At 36.2% G+C, this 21,372-nt stretch overlaps 1 protein-coding gene across 1 annotated transcript; it reads left to right on the top strand.

The window, feature by feature from the left end:
* The first annotated feature begins 804 nt into the window (after positions 1-804).
* LOC129259722 (dynein axonemal assembly factor 3-like) lies at positions 805-19,816 on the top strand. Its single transcript, XM_064098049.1, has 10 exons — positions 805-1,014; positions 9,274-9,416; positions 10,363-10,550; positions 10,987-11,133; positions 11,525-11,741; positions 12,435-12,557; positions 13,463-13,682; positions 14,225-14,342; positions 15,148-15,304; positions 16,202-19,816. The coding sequence occupies exons 1-10, from the start codon at positions 948-950 to the stop codon at positions 16,271-16,273; spliced, it is 1,452 nt and encodes a 483-aa protein (XP_063954119.1). The 5' UTR covers positions 805-947; the 3' UTR covers positions 16,274-19,816.
* The last annotated feature ends 1,556 nt before the right edge of the window (positions 19,817-21,372 follow it).

Here is a 21,372-nt window from a genome sequence, read left to right as displayed (position 1 = left end):
TAATTAAATAAGAGATGTCAGTAGAGGGATAAAGAGGGAGATAGAAAGTGGGGGGGGGGGGGGAGATGAAGGGTTATACCTATTAACAAGAAGAGCAGTAGTGTAATGAGCCAAACATTTTGTGGGGGCCAATCTTGGTATACAGGCCAAAAATTTGTAAAATAAAATTCTTAAAATTTTTACCTTTTTGATTCGGAAATCAATTTTTGTAATGGATTTTGACAATATTATTTTTAGGAAATAATATATTTTACCGTTTTCCTTTCCTTTTTCCCCCCTTTTCTCCATTTTTTCTTGGTGATGGAACTTTTGGGGGCCCCCGACCCCCATTTATTCGTATATTAGTAAGAAAATGGGGAAAGCTAAACCTATACTAGGCAAAATTATTACAAGGAGGCATATGATAGTCTTCAGAGAAAGATATATATACTCTGCTTCAATGGCATGATAAAAATGAGCAAAAGTTTTCGAGTCGCCAGACTTGGCGTAGTGAAAAAATCCAAAAGTTTGAGAGTGAGCAAGGCAGCAAGCAAGCAAAAATTTTCATCTTTATGGTACAAAAACCATAAAAATACTATTTTTACAGTCTTCTATTCCAAAGATTATATCATATTTCACCTTTTCCCATTCAATTTCTTTCGTTTTTTTCATTTTTTCTGGATTTTTTGGGGGACAGACCACCCCTGTCTGTACGCTAGTGTTCTACTTTGGAAGTAAAAGATCATTTATTTATTCATTCAAAAAAAAAAAAAAAATCGTTTGATTTATTTTATTTTATTTTATTTTATTTCCTGTTTATGATCTGCGCCATTAACGACACCATACATTGTTTTCCGTTGTCAAGTTACGATTTCATCTTTCAAGACCCGAGATCAAGATGAAATAGACACTTTATTTCATCATCGGAAACAGAATACATTATAGAATTGTCTCCATAAGCAGTGAAGATGGTTGATTCTTTAGGTGCCATCACGTTTTGGGGATTTAGCTCGGCGTTAGATCTCCAGGACAAAGGTGAGTTGTCATCGAACTGTCTCGATGGCCCCACATATCGAAATTGATGTCAGTCATACCGGTGGTGGCCGGCGCGGTAATGACTAACCTAGACCAAAAGCTTCGGTCTCTGTTATGTTGGTTGTTCAGCTGGGGCCTGTTGCATGACGAGATGAGCGATACGTAGGAACGTCCTAGGACCATTCTTCCGAGATAGGAAGATTGGCGACAAATCAGCGCTTTCCGTTTCACGAAGGCAATTTTGTCTTTCAAGTCCGCGACATCGTTTGATATCGATAGTATCGGAAAAATATTTAGTCTTCATCGTCACCTGAACCTTTTATTTCTGAATGACGACTTTACATAAAATCCGATATTTCAATAAAAGGAGATCAAATAATGTTTTATTTATTACTGATAGTAGAATTGATGTATGGAGCTTACTTTATGAGGTTAAAAGAGAAAAAAACTTTAAAGATTCACAAACATAACTAAATAAAATCGAAATTTTCATTATTTCTCTTATTTAGAACACGGTGTCTTTTTAGAGACACCTTTTATTGATATTTCAACGAAAGAGACCCTTGTTCGACATAAAAATTGATTTAACTAAGTAATTTCGACATTTATGAGTTCAATATTCTGTATTTTTATAGAATACTTGTATATAATGATAATTTTGCAAATTATGCGTTAATATGTTATTTGTTGAGGTAAATATAGGGTTTGAATGGAGTAAACAAAATCAACAGTGTCTGATTGTATGAGACTAAAAAGGAAAATATGAGAGGCTGCGTGTGAAAAATCTAATTTATTTATTTTATTTGTCAGATATAACGCAAGAAATACAAATGTGAGTGTTTAGAGTATAAATATACCTCAGTTGCATGATGAGTAACAGAAGAAAATGAAAATATGAAAATTGCTGCAAACATGTCCAAGTGGATAAAGTAGTACTTTGCAATAATAATTAAAACATAGAAAAAGGTGTGAATCAATCCGCAATGGAAAAATACTTTTACAGAAATAATGCTAAATATGACAACGATCATAAACGCTGGTCATATTTAAAGATGATCACTTAATTTATGGAAGTTTATATAAGAATATAAGGTTTAAGAAATAACATATAAGATTTAAAATGCGCCTCTTCGTATGGACTTTCCATAATCTTTTCTTTAATGAACTTATCTTCATTTGTAATGATTGTGATGGATTCGTAAGCTATAGGCTTAATCTGTATCTTAAATTCAATATTAGCTGCAGGTTTTTTGTTTTGTTTCACTGTTTCAAATCCAACAATTAATTTTCATTGATTAAAATAAATCTCAGCAAAAAAAAATAATTATAATGAAAATAAAATAAAAATAAATAAATGATTTAGCATGTTTTACATCTTAGTTTTGTTTGTCTTGTTTTTTTTTTGCAGAATGTTATTGAACCGTGACGTTTTTTACCTTACATAATTTCTTTTAAAGAAATTAGTTGTTTAACTTTAATGAGAAAGCATGACTGGGGTCGGCTAAAGAGATATAGTGCCGCCCATTTCAAGTATTTCAAGTTTATTTTTTTAATAGAAAAGGGGTGGGGATAAGACGGAGGGAGAATAGAAGAAAACATATAATTTTAAAAAATATTTGGCCCTATACATTACCCCCGGGAATAATACATGTACCCCGGAGAAGTTAAAATGACATCCGTTTTTGGTCGTCCTGCCGTGCAAAAAGACGACCTGAAATTGATGACAACTATAGCCGCCATATAAAACATAACTTGGCACCATCCAAGATAAAATGCATCAGAGTGCAACCAAAAAAAATGTTTAGAGGTGATATGTCAGTGTGGCTTGCCGTAAATGCATTTTCTCTCAATGCCGACGGTGGCGGGCGGTGTGCAAAGAAGATCATGCCTACGTAGGACATGTCTGGAGGTGTCTTTCCAAGGACCATTCTTTGTATCGCCCAAATCGGCTTTGTGAAACAGTTGAGCGATATCTCGTTCTTACGTAGAATGGTTCTACGAAAGACCCTTTCATGCAACAGGCCCCCGAACTCCGTTGGCTTCACTCACCAAATACAGAGACCGAAGTTCCAGCGCGATCTGTACAGGGGACTCAATGGCCATATGTTTATGTACTTAAGATCAGATAAAACAGGGAAGTGAATTTGCGCGACAGCCGAGGTAAGTCACTGTTTTTGTTCCTTTTAACTTGATTTTTCTCCGTTTCTTGGCAATAAATGCCAAGAGGGAATGTTAATTTGTATTTTGGTCGCATTAATTTTCAAAAAAAAATTTCATTAAAGACAAAAATTGAAGAGCCCCGACGGGGGGATTTTGCATTGCAAGTCCCCTAATGGTGGCTGCACGATAGCGAGCCGTCTGTGTATGAGGAGAAATAAAAAAAACAAAATGTTAAAAAACTCCTCAAAACAGACGGCTGCCAGCTGTCTATGACTAACCCAGCCCCACTCCTAGTACCAATGAGGTCCAACATTACATGTATGGACCTCATAGGCGACATCAGTAGTATTTTTGGTTAGAAATCTCTGAGAACAGGATATTTAGGCAATTATATCACAAGTACAAGCTATATTCCTTTCTCTTATTAGGGTGTCTGAAGCCACACTGAAAAGTGTCAGCATAAAACAGGCTGATTTAGGGGAAAATATGGCACATTTTTTCGGGGAAGTTCTGGGGCCCGTTTCTCAACACCTGGACAAGTTAGTCATATCTTTATCCACCAACCACGGAGTTAGTTCCAATCTTACTAAACCCGTTTCACGAAGGGCTTCCTAACTAGAATCCCTTGATATCGATACTATCGGTAGAAAGAGCAGACGAGACGTAGCCTTAGTCACAAAATAGCATAATTTTTGAAAAGCAAAAATGTGATAAAACTGCAATTATTGTGATTAATTTGGAAATACATCTAATAAAAATAATAGCAGAGGCAAAATATGAACCATGCATACTTAAACCATGAAGACTTGAGCATCTAATTGCTGAGAAAATCAAATTATGAATATATCATTTCATGACTAAAAAATCACATGGGGACAATGAGATGGGTATCCCCGGGATAGTAAATTTTGATAGTTTACGAAAGTAAACCACAATTGTTATCTTTGTAAAATAATGATAATTATACGTTTATTTATGGTTCCAAACATCATCAAAATATAGTTTAAATTAATTTTTTTTTATTTTTTTACATACCGAAACACACGATTTGACAAATTCTTTGCATAAATTAGAGATAGAATTTATCAAAAATGTTGATAAGTGTTTGAAAACGACGAATACGAGTCCAGTTATGGATGACCTGCCGTGGTAGAATCTTTATCGATTCAATTACTTTACTATTTTAAAATGAGTGGTTTTGTTGCGTTTTACCAACAGTTTTGATAGTTTCTGTGCATAACAATTATTATTGAATGATCTATCACACCTGTTTTGCAATGTAATTTCAACTTCTATGAATGATTACGTAAGATTACAATTGTCAAATTTCGAGGCAATTTTGCATGTCATAGTCTACCCACGTGATGCCACTACGTCATTAAGAAAGAAGTTATGACAGGTTCGGAGGTGTCATAAATATTTAGTGAGGTTGTTGTACCCGGTCTTGGTAAAGAGGGCTTCGTGAAACGGTTAGCGGACAAGTAGCTCACTATCTCCGATTTAGTCAAGAAGTTAGACTTATGACGGTGTTGAGAAACGGGCCCCAGGCTACTAGAAAAATGTGATCTCAATTGATTATTAACTTGTGTTTGGCATGTATGGAAAGAGAAAATTCAGGGGCTTCTTTTGACAGTAAGGACAAGTTTATATGATCATTTTAAATAAGGATTTAGAGATAAATTGCAAACCCTTATTTTTGTGTGTGTTGAGATTGCCATTTCTCCATGCGTTTTCTATGGGAAAATGAAATTTCTGTTTTGCACAATTTTTTTCACTTTGTCGCAATTTTTCATTGTGATCTGGTTTCCAAATCTTTATAAAAATCATACCATCAGATAGAGCATAAAAAATCCTATTGGACCCTTTATGGACAAGTTTTTGGCGTTAATAATAAATTTATAACACTTATTAACAGCTCTCAGAAGCTAAAAATTTGGATTTGTGTGTGTCCATTTCTTAACTACACAGTCTATGGCAGAGAAATGCTGAAAATTGACCTAATTTCATTCTTCTTTTTTGCAGCCAATAATTGGATTTTTTTCAAAAATGTTACATTTCTGTCAGTCTGAAGGTCATTTCTCTTCAAATTCATAAAGAAAATGTGATATTTTCTTGAAATAAGAAAAATAATTTTTTTCTCCAGACACCCTACTCTTATTTAAATTATAATTTTATAGTGTAAATGCATCGTTAGCAACAACAAAAAATGAAAGAAATGAAGGGGAACTTACATTTTCACGGCTTTTTCCTGATTTTCTGGGCAGCTGCTCTTCTCTTCTGACTCGCGATCGAAGCTGATATGAAGATCACGTGATTCGCGTTCTCGTCAGCTGATCGGTTGGTTATTCTTTTCGTCAGACGTTAATAATATATATTTTATAATGCTAGCATTCATCGCTAATTTAGGTGAAAGAGATTGAAGTTAAACAGCGCCAGGTCGGAATCATAATTATTTTGGAAGAGTGTATTTATACACTCGATCTCATACCTGACGTAGACGGCGCTATTCAACAAATGCACAATCTTCAATATAAAAAATAAAACAGAAAGAACGCCTTGAACACAGGCCAAAATGCCTAACGATTTATCCGCGGCATTAACAACTATCGTAAAGGGCGCTCCATTTATCAATAAAGATGGACGCTAAGCTGTCTATGGCGACAAAATTTGCCGCAAATATTTACGAAGAATTGTGAGAAATGGTCTGAAAATGCAACAAAAGAACCGGTGAGTACCGATTAAACATTATTAAAGTTATAAATAGATTATACATATGGCAAGTTCCCCCAAGTCTGCGCAGTACCCCTTGTCTGCGCACACGCATATTTGCGCAATTCTAGTAAAAGAAGATACGCAACGAATACAGACTTTACACATGCAATACATAGACAGGTATTCATAAAAAAATCTGACTCAAAATGGTGGAAAAATAATGAAATTTGGGCATTTCATGTGACGGCCTCAAAATGCAGCCTTTCTCATCAAAATCCCCGAATCGTGTGCAAAGTAAATGAGTGCGCAGACATGGGGTACTATTTTTTTTTCAATCTGAAAATGACTGCCCGAGGTTTTTTCAAGAAAATCCTATATTTTCTTTCATTTTTCAATGAGAAATTTGGTACACTTACTCATGATAATATAAGGAACCTTATTAACTGAAAGATTTTGTGAAATAAGAAGAAATTCATGTGAAATCTTAACTCAAATTGTTAGGTGCGCAGACTTAGGGCCCACCATCATACCTTGTAGATTTAGTTTTTAAGGTGATATTAGTGCTTAGTTCTAAGCTAGGGAGGCCCAAACGCGCGTGAGTGGAGTCCCAGTTTATTAGCACGGGTAAGTATTGGGGTGTCGCCTAGAGTGACCCAGCCCCAGGTAACCCAGGGAGCTCCGGCCCGCGCAGCGGGCCGGAGCCCAGGGGCTTACCGTGTATTTGACCATACTCACGGGACTAGCGTGATTTATGGTCTAAATATTTCTCCAAATGAATTGTGAAAACAGAAATTATGCACTTACCATGATTATATGGATGAAGGTCTACGTCTAACTAGTGGCAGTTTCCTGACATCGAGGCACAGACTGGAACTTCAAAAAAACGAAAAGTTCTCTCCTTCTACCCCCGTCTCGATCGGCCATTTTTGTTATGAATCGTTACAAAATGGCCGATCGAGACTGGGGTAGAAGGAGAGAACTATTCATTTTTTTGAAGTTCCAGTCTGTGCCTCGATGTCAGGAAACTGCCACTCGTTAGACCTTCATCCATATAATCGCGGTAAGTGCATAATTTCTGTTTTCACAATTCATTTGGAGAAATATTTAGACCATAAATCACGCTAGTCCCGTGAGTATGGTCAAATACACGGTAAGCCCCTGGGCTCGTCCGTGTAATATAGGTGGACATATGCTCTCCAAATGATAATAGAGATCGCAATAGCACTCCAAATAAAAGGGGAAAATATAAATTATGCACTTACCTCGATTATATGGATGAAGGTCTATCGTGAGACACAGAATCCTGACAAAAAGTGACAGTGACATCGAGGCACAAACTGGACCCCCCAAAAAGGAAAAGTTCTGTCACGTTCGTTCTCCTTCTGTCACTTGAAAACAAAATGGCCAATCGATACCGAGAACGAATGCGACAGAGGTCTAACTATTCCTTTTTTGAGGGTCCAGTTTGTGCCTCGATGTCAGGATTCTGTGTCTCACGATAGACCTTTATCCATATATCGAGGTAAGTGCATAATTTACATTTTTCCCCTTTTATTTGGAGTGCTATTGCGACCCCATTCTACCCCATTTTGGAGAGCATATGTCCGCCTAGTATTTCTCCTCGTACACAGACGGCTCGCGATCATGCAGCCGCCATTTAGGGGTACCTTACATGTACCAATGGCAATTTTTGTCTAATAAAATAATATTTATTTACTAAAATTATATGAAAAGAACTGGACCAAAATAAATATTATTATTATGTTTTGGCCTGAAATTGAAACCAAAATGGGAAAAAATAAACTTAAAAGGAAAAAAACCCAGTGACTTACTAGTTATTTCGGCTGTCACGCAAATCCCACTTCCCTAGCTCCTGCCCTGGTTTATCTGAACTTAATAAATAAACATATGGTCATTGACATTAAGTCCCTGTACAGATCGAGTTAGTACTTCGGTCACTGTAATTTGGTGAGTGGAGCCAACGGAGTTCAGCGGAACAACCAATGTAACAGAGACCAAAGCTTTTGGTCTAGTCTTTTCGTTACTTATGCGTGTATGATACACACCAAAGATGAAACGAAGACATCAAAACAGGAAGGAGTTGGATAAAAGGGAGAATCAATGCATTAATGGGAGAAACTAGTAGTAGGTAGGACCCGTAGGAGGAAGACGGTTCATGCCGCCGCACACAGAAAAATCAAGCCATGGAAGTTTTGTGTTGTGGACGCCAGAAGTGGCGTTGCAGCACACGCGACCCACTAGTTAGAAATCCACTGCCAAACGCGGTAGTGTGAGTGGGAGGAAGAGGAGGAAAAGCTAGATTAGAAGACCCCAACTCCAAGAAAAGAACAAGTCAAGACTAAGATGGAAAGAAAACAAGAGGAAGGAGAATGGGAAGAAAGAGGAGGAGGATAAGGAAATGAAAGAGAAGAATATAAAAAAGAAGGAGGGAGAAGGGGAAGAACAATGGGAAAGGGGACAAAAATGAGGAGAGGAAGAAACAGAAGCAGAAAGAGAAGAAAAAAGAGAGAATGGGAGAAGACGAAAGAATAAGCATGAGGCAAAACCATTGTTGGAGAAGGCAAACCCTAGTTTTGAACCATGAAAAACCTAAATCACCCCAGGCAAGTTATTTAATCTAAACATGTGTTTCTTGACCTCGATGGGTCAGAAAAGAAGTAAACCGCAATTACATATGCAAACTCGCTCGCCAGCGCATGCAGTCATTTGTATTTTTTTCGTTCGAAGTTGAAAACAAAATGCATTGGATTTCAAAATATAATATGCCTTTGAAAACTTGATTAGATATCAAATACAATAATTTAATTCAGAAAGGCCTACAGGCAGAGCTGCTCTTAGTCTTACGTAATATCACAGCTGTTGTTTGTGGTCTAACCCTCAGGCTTGCCTACGGATGTAAAAAGGTTACTTAAGAGGTATCATCGGGCAATACAGGGTTGATAGCGCTGGGAATCAAATATGGATCCTCTCTTTTTCTGTCTCTCCTTTTACGTTTCTGTTCTCCTTTCATTTCCTCTTACTTTTCCTTCTTTCCCTTTCTTTGTGTTTCTTTCAATGTTGTTCTTTCTTTCTTCTTTCCTTCCTCGGCTTCTATCTTTCTTTCTTCTTCCCTTCCTCGGCTTCTATCTTTCTTTCTCCCTTCCTTCATATAGAAATAACAATTTCAAAATAATAATAATATCTTTCTTTCTCCCTTCGGATAGAAAGAATAATTTCAAAATAATGTTCAAATATGTAACTTAATCCAAAACAAACACGGGTATAATAGAAACTCTCTTTTTAAAAATAGATAATTGCCCATTACAAGTTACATCTTTGAACACAGTTATGTCTAATGACATCCCTTTACAATTGTATGTTTTACAGATCTGGTATCAAGAATCAAAGACGTAAGTGTAAATGATGGAGCTGATGATGCCATTCAAATCCTTCTGATTGGTAGTGGTGATATACGACATCTACTTACAACAGTAGCTAGAGCATGGAGACACAGGAAGAGAAAACTGAAGGTGAGTGAAATGGTTTCGATCCATTTAGTCTACTACTAGCAGATGATCTAATTCTCAGATTGTCAATCTTGGCTCAATTCACTTTGTCTGCTATCAGTTTGGTCTAATTTCTGCTTGGTCCAAACATCATTTTGTCTAATGCCAACTTTTTCAAATAAAAATTTGGTTCATTAACAATTCATTCAATCATATGGGCCGCAAATTTTTTTCAGGTGCGCCGCGAGAAGCTCCAGAAGGAGAAAAACTAACATATTGCACAGACCTGTCCGAACATGTTTTGTCCGATCGGTCTACGTGGGTCAAACGTGGGTCTTTGATGTAGTTTATTGTTGCCCATTTACCAGACTTTTGTGAATGCAGATAAGCTTTCAAACTGTTTAGAAAGTGCTTCAGAGCTTTGTGCTCAAATTTCATGAAACATTATTTTCATTTAAATGGACGTTTTTTTTTTTTTTTTTGGTAGGTTGGCCTAAAAAAAATATGAGAGGCAAAGTGGTCCTCGAGTAAAAAATAGTTGAGAAGCGCTGATGTATACTATTAAAGTGATGTTAGAGCAAGTGAATATTAGAGGAAATTGGTTTTGCCAAGGAAGCATTTTATGAAAGGACCCATCAGACATTTAATGTGGCAAACTCTATTTTATCCAAAAGTTACCATGGTAACATTGCATCTCAGCCAATCAAAAATCAAGGATAGTTGTCAAATTTGTCTGACAAAACTATTGATGACATACCCCACTGAATGGAAATGATTGAAATTAGACCATTAGGGATGGAACCAAATGGAAAATGTTGACCTAGTGGCAATTAGAGAGGAAAAGTTATAAAGTGAGATTCCTATCATTTTAATCTCTTGCCTTTTTTTTTTTTAAATTAGAAAATGCAACCCATTACTGCTCTTTTACCTATAGATCATTCAAGAAATTTTCTTCTTTGTCTCTCAACAGTTCTTCATCATCGAAGGAAACCTGGAGCTTTACATCCGTCAGCTCCTTCTTCTCCACCTAATCCTGGAGCCACCCAAGGATATGGGTCTGCAGGAGAAGACTGAATTCTTCCTGGAGATCTACGGCAATACTCTGATCAGGCAACAAGTCTTTGATTACATTGTATCAAGGAGCAATCAACTACTAAGGTGAATATTGATAAAATAAATTTATCTATTATGAATACTTTCTCTCTGGTTTTTCCATTTCATTTGATTCTTAATTGGAAATTAGTGAGAAAAAAGCATTTAAGATATTAGAATCTTCTTATGAACCCCTTATGTTAATGTCAATAAAAATCAATTTCCTTTATGTGAAGATCTAATATTTTTCATTCTTTTTAAAGATATTTATAAAGAAATTGTTAATTAAAAAGATGGGTCAGCAAATATCACAAATGGTCTGATCTCTTCATGAACTCCTTGGGGGAATGTCATCATTGATGTAAAGATGTTCTCTGATTTTGTCCATCTAGTATTTTTGTATGAACCCATTGCCATGGCCAAACTTGCTCTCTAACTCACTGTTTGACATTAGAAATACAAGTGAATGTGATTCATATTTTTATTTTTCCTGGATTTTCAGGATGGTAACGGATGCTGATTACCTCGCTGAAAGAATGCCATCAGTTCATCTCTCCGCACTCAAGTTTAAAGAGAGAGACCAAATGGAAGTAATCTTGAAATTCTTGAGGAATCCTGATCTAAGGACGGCTGATATTGCAAAATTTTGGTAAGTTTAATAGACATTTTTTTTAATTAGTGAGGGTAAGTTATCATTGAATGAGACGTTTAAAGTTAACACTTTTCATTGACAGCAAGTCTATTTCAATGGTTGTAGATTCAAAGGTCCCTATTCTTATAGCATTCAACCCTAGGTTAGGCTTTAAGGAACAATTTATGTATTGCTTGTTCTATTAGGGTAATTCTGACCCTACGTTGGGGGTGCTCATATATTAATTCTGAAATGAAATGAACAGAAATATATTTAAACAGAGCTTTAGAAATTTTTATCATTCAAAGAGCAAGCAGAAGCAATATATTATCAAAAAAGATAGGTTGATGTTTGCTTGATGTGATAGTGATTCTATAATTTTTCTTTTTATCAAATTTCAATGTGTTAGGGATAACAGATTACGCAAACATCTTGAGGTACGCTATGACTCCCGCAAAGGAGCGTATGACTGGGACTACAGCATGAAGCTCGGGGACAGAGGTAAAGGTGTGTTGAATAACAGAGAGTATGCCTATTGGAGAGAGACCGGGATAGCATTTGGACTCCGTGAAGCAGATTATAACATTCAGAATAGAACATTGATTTCGGGTCTTATCATCAGAAAGGTGGGTACCAGGGAAGTATTTCATAAAATAAATAGTTATTTTCGCTATTTGTTATAAGCTACTGAAATTCTTTCATCTGATTGGCTAAGAGTAATTTAGTCGGTGAAATACACTGACATGATTTTTTGTGAAATGTTCCCCAGATTGATCTTGCTTGATCTGTCACGTTTTTAAAATTTTGTTTGAATTGATTCATTGACTGATTCTATTATTTTATTCTATCTTGTGGAAGTGACATGGTGTAGTGGTTCTGACTCTCGCCTTCCAATTAGAGGGTTGTGTGTTTGAATCCCACCGTGGCCTTGTGTCCTTTGGCAAGGTGTCAAGCCACACTTTGCCACTCTCTACCCAGGTGTTAAATGGGTCTCCAGTAGATGCAAAAAGCTATGATGCATGCCTAACAATTGAGTCTTGGACCTCTTGTTGGAAGGCTCCCCATCCAGGATCTGATGACCGGGGTAATAATAGTAGCAGTGTAAAGCGCTTAGAAACAAAGTGTAATCAGCGCTATGTAAATGTAGGTATTATTATTTTATATTAAAAAAAACAGATTGTTTACAAATACATAAGTTGTTTTCTTCTCACATCTTTCACATTCCTTTGATGCCAAAGAAAAAGCAGGCTCCAAGGTGATGTTTCCTTTTATTAAAAACTTGTATGTATTACACGATACGTGTCTTTTTTATTTTCAAGGGAGGTGATCGTATAGCTGAGAGGGGATACTGGGGGGATGTAGTCTGTAGTCCATACCTCAGCTATGGCATTGAATGTGAGGAAGATAGTTTCTTCAAGAAATCAAATGGTCTGTACACTAAGGTGAGTAATAATCCAGTGATAGGGGTTTTCATTTGTTGGAATAAAGCTTTGAAAAGCTATCTTTTGTCATTTCACTTTAAGTCACGATACAGACGGGAATATTAGTTTTTGATATTGAAGTTGGCTTGGCATCAACTTTTACTGGAAATTTAACTCATGCAGGTTGTTAATTAAATGATCAGATGTTCTCGGTCAAATATAGCAGAAATAAAGTTTTAAGACCAATAGACATTGTCATGTACATGCGTATTCCTTTTCAATTGTCTGGTAAAGCCATCTTCGCATTTACCAAATCCAGCTAGGAATGTTCTGGTTCTATTGTACAGATTATTTAGCCGAGTCCCAAATGCAGACGCGTGTGCTAGGGATTATTATTGCTGTCATAGAGTTTGATTTTATCAAATTCATATTGATGAAAGATAAATAGATGTTGTATTTCATTACTCAATTTACAAGAATACAAACTTACTGAATCAATTTTTGTCACCTGTATTGAAACTAGTAGAATTAATTGAATATACAGTATGTAGCTTTGAGGAATCTGATAAGGTTTGATGAAATTCATGGTTCAATGCTATTCAGGATGGCTGTCAAATGTTAGATTTAAGAATCATTGGTTTATACTTTTCTTTGAATCACAAGGTCAGGGGTTCAAATTCCAACACTGCACTCCTGTTCTTTGGCAAGGCGTTTATCTACATTTGCTGCTCTCCGCCCAGGTGTAGTAAATGGGTACCCAGTAGGAAGGAATTCCTTGAATGCTCAATGCGCCTGATCAGGGTAGCAGTGCTAAACCTGGGGTAATAGTATGCAGCGCTTTGAAACTCTTGTATTGAGCGCTATATAAATGTTGCATAGTATTATTATTATTATTTTATTCTCCCTGCTTGTGTTCCTTTCTATAGACTAGTCAAGAGGTTGCTGTGTACAATATTCTTTCACTCCTACATGAGCTGACACACAAAGAGAGATATGTGATGCCAGTCCCTAAACCATCTGAAGAGAAGAAAGAAGAAAGTAAACTGGTAGAAATCACAGAAGAAGATGAAGAGGAGGAGGAAGAAGAGAAGGAAGATGATGGAAAGGAGGTGGAAGTCGAAGATGGGAAAGCAGAAACTGAAACTGGTAAATTAATTTTAAGTTCTATATTTATCAGTTTGGAATTAACATTCAAACTTATCAAATCATATGCCACAGGGCAGCTTCGCTAAGAACAGACAGTTCTGCACACACGTAAGCCTCAACTATTGGGACCATGGAAATGAAAAAAAAAAATTCAGGATTTTTTTTTTGCATATTTGCGAAATTGATTAAGAATGAATTATTAAAAAGAGTAATGATGTTAATTAGACAATGCAATTATGTAGAAAATGATAACAAACTACATATATATGTGAATACCAAATTTGGTAGCATTCCAATCAACAGCTGAGATCCTTAGGAAGTGGGGGTTCAATTTTTTAGAACATCAAAAATTAGGATAAAACTGCTGGAATGTTATGCCTTTGGGCCCAAATTCGTCAAACCTTAATAAGTCTGTTTGTGAACTGTGGTCTATGTAGTATAATATAAGTGATAATTAGACTTCTGCAGGTTTATGAATATGGGTCCTGATTAAAAGAGCATGATAAAGTTGTTTGAAACTTTCACATATTTTGTTTGTTTAGCTGAATTGATGTCCTTGGATGATGTTGAAATCCATTATCTACCGATTGGTTCAGCACCTGACCTTCAGAAGAAGAGCAAGTATAAGAGAGCTTTTGATGTCATCTACTTCTCAAACAGGTGAGCCTATAAGGAGAAATCATTCAGGCAAAGCGATAGATAGCTTTCATGCGATAACACATTGTCTTCAGAGATGGAGTGGGATATTTCTCCATCTTAAGACCCCAGTTTAGTTATCTGGGGGGTCATTATTATCGATAGAAATCAATTTCTGTTCCCCAAAATTAAATCATTGTCTTGCATATTAGTAGTAACTTGAAAGAGGCTTATGGATCTACCATGTGGTGTGGTTAATCCTAGATGATGTTTAATCAAGCAGTTTGTAAGTCATGCATGACTTCATGCCAACTGTTCCTATTAAATAGGAATATTCCTACTCTGGTGTTGGGAAAATTGTCACTATCACCTGCCTGTTCATATTTCTGAAGCTTTCATCGTAATTTGTTCCTATTTCTTGGTTATGAGGGTTGACAGGCACATGTACATGTATGCTTCATAGACGACTGGTGAGCTGTTTCTTGGTGCTGAACAAGATTTTCAACTATGAAGTCTTACTGAGTATGGTACCTAACCCCCCCCTTCCCTTGCTGAGCCAAGGTGGATAATGTCATACAAGAAATCGTTGAAACCATTAGACAGTTGGCTCCTGTAACTAGGGGTCGGTGTGAAACCGTATATGAATCAAAATATTTAGTAGACCATGGGTCATTGCATGTTTATCCAATCTAGGTGCCACTTCACCTGAGTTCATTTTGAAGTAATCTGCAATATTCAATCACTTTGAATCACTACTGTATTTGTAGACATGATGACAGCGTGTCAAGTTTAATCCGATCCAAGCTGAATTATCTTTGTTTTCTTACAGTATGGTTCATCACCTGACCCCTGAGATGTCAGCGGTGTTTTCAGACAAGGCTACTATTATCTGTGAGACAGCTAGATACATGTTAGAACTCAAAAAAGAACAATGTCAGGAGTTTGTTAACAAGGTTACAGCCATGGCCAAGAATGCTGGTTGCCAGGTAAGGAAAAACTGTTCCCCTCTAACAAGGGGCCCGTTGCATAAAACTTTTTACCTGAGAAAACTCTGGTAAAAACTGGAAACTAAGGTTAGTCTGATTTCTGCCATTGTCTTTAACACAGGGCAAAAACTCCGGTAAAAAAACCCTGAATTTTCTCAGGTAAAAAGTTTTATGCAACGGGCCCAAGACGTTAAATTACATTGACCAGTCTACTCCCAGATGTAGTACTACCCATCTGAAAGAGAGCTATGTCTTAATTTTTTTAGTGCCAGTAAGCCAAGGATTTAATTTTTGATAAAATCTCTGGATTCAGCCACCATGGCCACCATGACCCCAACATTTACAATCAACCACTAATAGCATTGGCTAATAAAGATTGGTGTTGCTTGCAATAATTGTTTATACCGGTATATCACCTATCAACCAATCGGAAACATTGTCAAATATAATTCATAAATGACAAGACATTTGTGTTACCAGGTCCAGGGGATCATTTTCAAATCATGTGTTTGTCATGTAAAGACAGTTGGTTCTATGTCTGTTGCAGGGACATGCTATAGTATCACTTTGATAAACTTTTTTCTAGTCCTGTTGCCATTTCTATTTATATTGTTGATGAATGATATCAATGGATCTGGCAATCTTTACATATTGCCTTCCTATTGTTGATTTTATTCAATGAAATGGATGAATTTAGATTCACTTTAAAAGGATAATACTTTCTCAATTATTTGAATGAAAGGAACCTCATATATAGCACCATTCTATACCCCCTCCCTCTCATGATACGTACATGATCTATTTCTGACTTCTTGTTGACGTTGGTCTGCATCCAAAGATGCTCTTTTGTTAATAGGTTCATTGTACTTTGATCATCTTTTTTTTTCATTCCTGTAGGCATCCAACCCAGTAGATAGTTTTACATGCTCTACAATGAGGTTCACCTTTGAGAGGAAAGGAGACTCATGACACGCACCACTATGAGGAGGAGGATGCAAGAAACCTCTTTTTCAATTAATTGCAAGTATCTATCACAACTTTGCCATTGATTTACATCTGAGAGGAAATTAGAGTCATGATCCTGCCCTGAGAGGGTGCTGCAAGAATTTATTTTTCCAGTAATTTGTGAATATGGATTACAACTTTGCAATTAGGAGGATTCACAATACGATGTTCCACCTATCAGTTGCAGCGGACATGCCAATTTCTAACGTCAGGGTCGACATTGCAGGTGCAGGCAGCGCATTGTGCTAGTACACTGTAATTTGACTGTGTGTGTATGTTGCTTTACAGATGAAAACCATGGCAAAAGCAGAGGAAGAATTCAGCTTAAATTTTTGAAAGAAATATGTGTCAACTTTCTCTCACCTCCTGGACCCTGGTTGACAGCATATGCAAGCCGACTGAGTCGCAAGCCAGCCAGCATGCGCACCAAAATTGCATGCATGCAGCACAGGTCACAGAGATTAATTTCAATGTTGACTTTTTCCCCATGAAGCATTGTGAGTTTCGGTCTGTCTGCTGCAACCGATAGGTGGCACACCGAACACCAAACTGATGTATTGGATTTTGCTATTATTAATCTACACTCTCTTTGATACATCAAGCAGAGCAGCATTCAATCACAGTTTGTATCTAATAAGAATTATGATTGATTATGAGAGGTCAGTTTACTTGGATTGGTTGCAGGTTTTTTTTGCAGTGCTCCGTATGATCCAGGGTTAGGTTCCTCTACCATGGATCATATCATCCGCCCGGGGGGGCCAGTCAAATGTATTGCTGTACACACGCGTGGCCAAATTATTTCCAAACACCCCCTGAACGAGTTTTTCTCTGTGTGCAAAATAACCCCCTAAACAAGTTTTTTGTGGGCTCTATTTACACATTTTGGCCCCTAAACAAGTTGTCGCCAGAATATGACCCCGGGGAAAAAAAACATACCCTCACCACGCTAGTCTTAAAAAAAAAAACTTTGGAAAAAAATACCCTAAATACGTTTGACCCTACGATTGATCATTGGCCAGTCTTTCAAAACTACCCCTTTTTCTTAAAAATTAGTGTTTTTGATACCCTTAACGAGTGCATGCGCGGCCCGTGGCCAAAACTGAAAAAACACCCCTTTAAACACGTTTTTTTGGTCACGCGTGTGTACAGCTATATATTTGACTGCCCCCCCACCTCCCGGATTATCCGTCCAGTAAGCTATGCATTCCACAGATCATCTTTACGTCCAGTCATTCTAATCTAGGTGGTGTCATTATATATGGACTCACTAAAGATTTTGATTATTTTTTAAATGCCAATGCACATTCCAATTGTACAATAAGTTATTTTTCATTTGATAACATTTTTATCAGGAAGTGCTTAATACTTTTTTCATTCATAAAGTTGTCTAGGTTTTACTTTCAAAACTAATCAAACTTTTCCCTTTTGGAACAAACTTGTTATCCACCAACAAAAGCAGAAGGGGCATATAGGAATAGTGGGGGTGCCGTGGTCTAGTGATTTTGACTGATTTTTCGATCAGAGGGACGAGGGTTTGATTCCAAGAAATTTATCCACGTTGCGCTGTACTCAACCCAGGTGAGGTGAATAGGTACCTGGTAGGAAATTCTTTGAAATACAGCGCGTATAACAGCTGCTCTGCTAAAGCCAGGGTAACTATGCTGCATTACTGTAGAGCGCTTATAGACTAATGATAAAGTAAGTCAGTTAGTTGGTTTGCCTGCCAACAAATTCTTACATCAAAATTTTTTCATCAGAGTTAAGCTGAACTCATGAAATTTAGCAACCATATTTATGTTATGATGGATCCTCGGGTATTACAACCATCATTGTTACCTTATGAAGAAATTTTGTTACCATATTTTTCCAGACGTCTATGTAAAGTGCATTTCTCATGGTTGCTTTTGAAGCTGAGGTTAGACTATCAGATGGGTTTTGAAATCAGTAATTATTATTACTTACACTGCATTTTCCCCATTATTCAAATTTTTATCAAAGTAAATGCAGCACATTCTTAGACAAAATTCTCCTTTTTTAGTGTGGGAATATACATTATGTGTGGGAAAATATGCTGCTATGGGTAACATTTTGGCAATGAATCAGAATGAAATATTGTGTTTAGTACTATCTTGTCACACATCTAAACAATTAAATTTGGCAAAAGGCATACATCCTTTGATGAAGATAAACAAGACATGTATGGTATAAAGTGCATTGCTATGTTAAAGTCATCACATTACAGGGAAAACAACACCACTTCCTTATTATTGCTATTAAATAATGATCATGGAATGGGTGAGGGTTTAGATCAACATCAGAGATACTTGTCAGGCAATTCTATAAAGTATTTACATGTCTGACCCTGTGTATGTGGAACTTTAAAAAGTACTTACTGTTGTCTCCATATTCCAGCTTGTACGATAAATTGTATCACTTTCAGTTAGTGAGAATGAGTAAAATTGAGGCCAGATGTATTTATGTAATTAATATATTGTTTTCATTACCTTGTTTTCAAACCTGCCAGTTACAATGTCATTAGTGTAAGTTCAATGGAATCCTTCATTTTGATTAGCTGTTGAGCATTGTTAACATAATTGTAACTTTTATGCAATGTGGTCCTTAATAATATTTCTTTATTTCTACAAGTATCTAGTAATTTTACAAGTCCTTTAGAAGCGCATAGAGAGTTTAGATACCATGAGGTATGCCTTACAAGGGTGGAATGTATGATATTAATATCATTTATCAAATATTAGATGCCTGTAGAATAACATGAAATATTATATGTTGTATCTTTGAACTAACAAAGATATAATGTTCTTGAATGTTTTGTATGGGAAAGAACAACACTAGTACACAAAATCAGGAATTATCTTTTGAATGATAGCCCATTCATTAGGATAATAGAAATCATTCTTTATTGATAATGTCATCAGTAAAAATGTATACAATTTATTATACATTCTGCAATGAAAGTCATGCATAATATATCAACAATCTGTACACTTGGCATGCATAATCATCTTTCAGCCATAGACATTGTTAACCCATTGACTGGTTGATCCATGTATAAAGTGTATGGAATTACAGAAACCAGTAGTCAATGAGTTAAAAGGTGCATTAATGTCCTTCTTCAGCTGACAGCGTGATAGTACTTTTAATGTTAGAAAGGAGCTAAGTAGATGGTCTGAAATTTTTAAGGATTTTTTTTTTGTATTCAAGTTTATTTCTGTCAGAATCCGAATTATTAGTGATATTTTAACATAACTCACACTTATTAGCAGTCAGCTAATAGTTACTTATTTGTTTAAAACTTCATCATGTATTCACACTTATAGAATTGTCAAGATTCTTGGAGTTTTTAACACACATGTTTGATATCACATATGGATACATGTAAGTATGAAACATTTGGTTGTCCAATCCTAAGGTTTGATTTCCCACTGTAAACTGATAGCTGAATGAAATTTTACATATTTAATAAATTTGGTATAAAGTGCCAACTAATTTTCAGTGTCTCCTTTAATTTTGTCTTGATTTGGTTAGCTTACAAATTATATATATATATCATTTGTTGAGTACATGCATAATGTACATTATTACTGTATATATTTTGGCACATTTTCATATTTATAAAAAGGTAGAATTATAATTTTCATTAAAAGGCCATCAAGTCATATATATTAAAGCAGATACCTGTAGACTGCTTCAATTTAAAGAAAAATACTTCTTTTTCCGTTATTTTTTTGGGGGGTATAAAATAATCAACGATAAATTGTTACTTGCCTTGTCGATATCATCGGTTGCGCTATTGCTCCTAGCAAAATGCACTTCCTTGCCAAGCTACACTGTAGCATTAAACATATATTATTCAATAATCGATGTACAAAGAGTAAATAAAACAGAGATAGACAGTGACAACAAATATGATTGATAATGAATATGGATATTCACAGATGAGGTGAAAATATGTATCTATACCGAACAGAAAGAACCTGATCTTTAAATATATTGCACAGTAAATGTGACACGAAACAAATACATACTTGTGTAAAAAAATTAGTACTTAAATAAAATTCAAAATGGTTGTGCCAATTATATTGCACATCGATCATTGGTAATGTATTACATATAATATGATGGCTGTATGATTATTGAAAATGAAACGTCTTATGTTGGCATTTTTAGAAGACAATGTCGAAAGAGGCTTGCTTTTTTACTTATTTTTTAAATTGCAGTGGAATGGTAAGATGTGACAATAACCTATTGTGCACTCTGGGAAATAATGAAGTAATGATATAAGATTTCTGTTTGCATTATTGGGTTTTGGGAGGAGTTTGTACAAATTGTTTTTTTTTGTGTGCACATTACTGATAAGAAAATTGTTTGACACTCAATGTGCCCACATTCTATCCTAAGAATATAACTATATAAAGAGCCCATAGCTGATAAAAATATTTCTGAAAAAATGTTGTTATCATTGATCTCCCCATTTATGGTATCTCATGAATCTGAAATACATAGCTTCACAATATAAAGCATTCTTGTTAACGATCCCTTTTTGAAATAAGCTGTAAAATGATCAGCCGTCATGGTCACCTTAATTTTCACCAATTGACATTTACAATAATGAAAGTAGTATAAATGGCAACTTACACTGGGGTATGTTCAGTGTGGTGGTGGTGGTGGTGATTTTTTTACCTGATTGCTAAGAAAGCATGAATGCTTGTAAGCAAGCAACCAGAGGACCGACGGCTTAAGGTCCCCTCCGAAGGACCTGGTACTGAGGATTAATGCCTTACCAAAGGGCACTAGCGCACCAAGTGGGAATCGAACCCGGGTCACCGGAATACGAGTCCCCCGCTCTACCGACTGAGCTATCGCGCCTCCCAAAGTGTTAATTGTCAATCATAGGTGGCGCCAAAGGGGGTGGGGCAGAGGCAGTCAGCTCTAGTGAAAGAAATGAGAAGGAAAGAAAATATATGTAAGGGAAGAAAAGGGGAAAGAAGAAGAAGGAAGAGCACAATGAGTCTAGATTGTTAAACCATATAATACCTCTATTA

Source organism: Lytechinus pictus, chromosome 4, assembly GCF_037042905.1.
Source record: "Lytechinus pictus isolate F3 Inbred chromosome 4, Lp3.0, whole genome shotgun sequence".
NCBI lineage: Eukaryota > Metazoa > Echinodermata > Echinoidea > Temnopleuroida > Toxopneustidae > Lytechinus > Lytechinus pictus.
The sequence above is the reverse complement of the archived record's forward strand: the minus strand, read 5'-3'. Positions and strand labels throughout refer to the sequence as shown.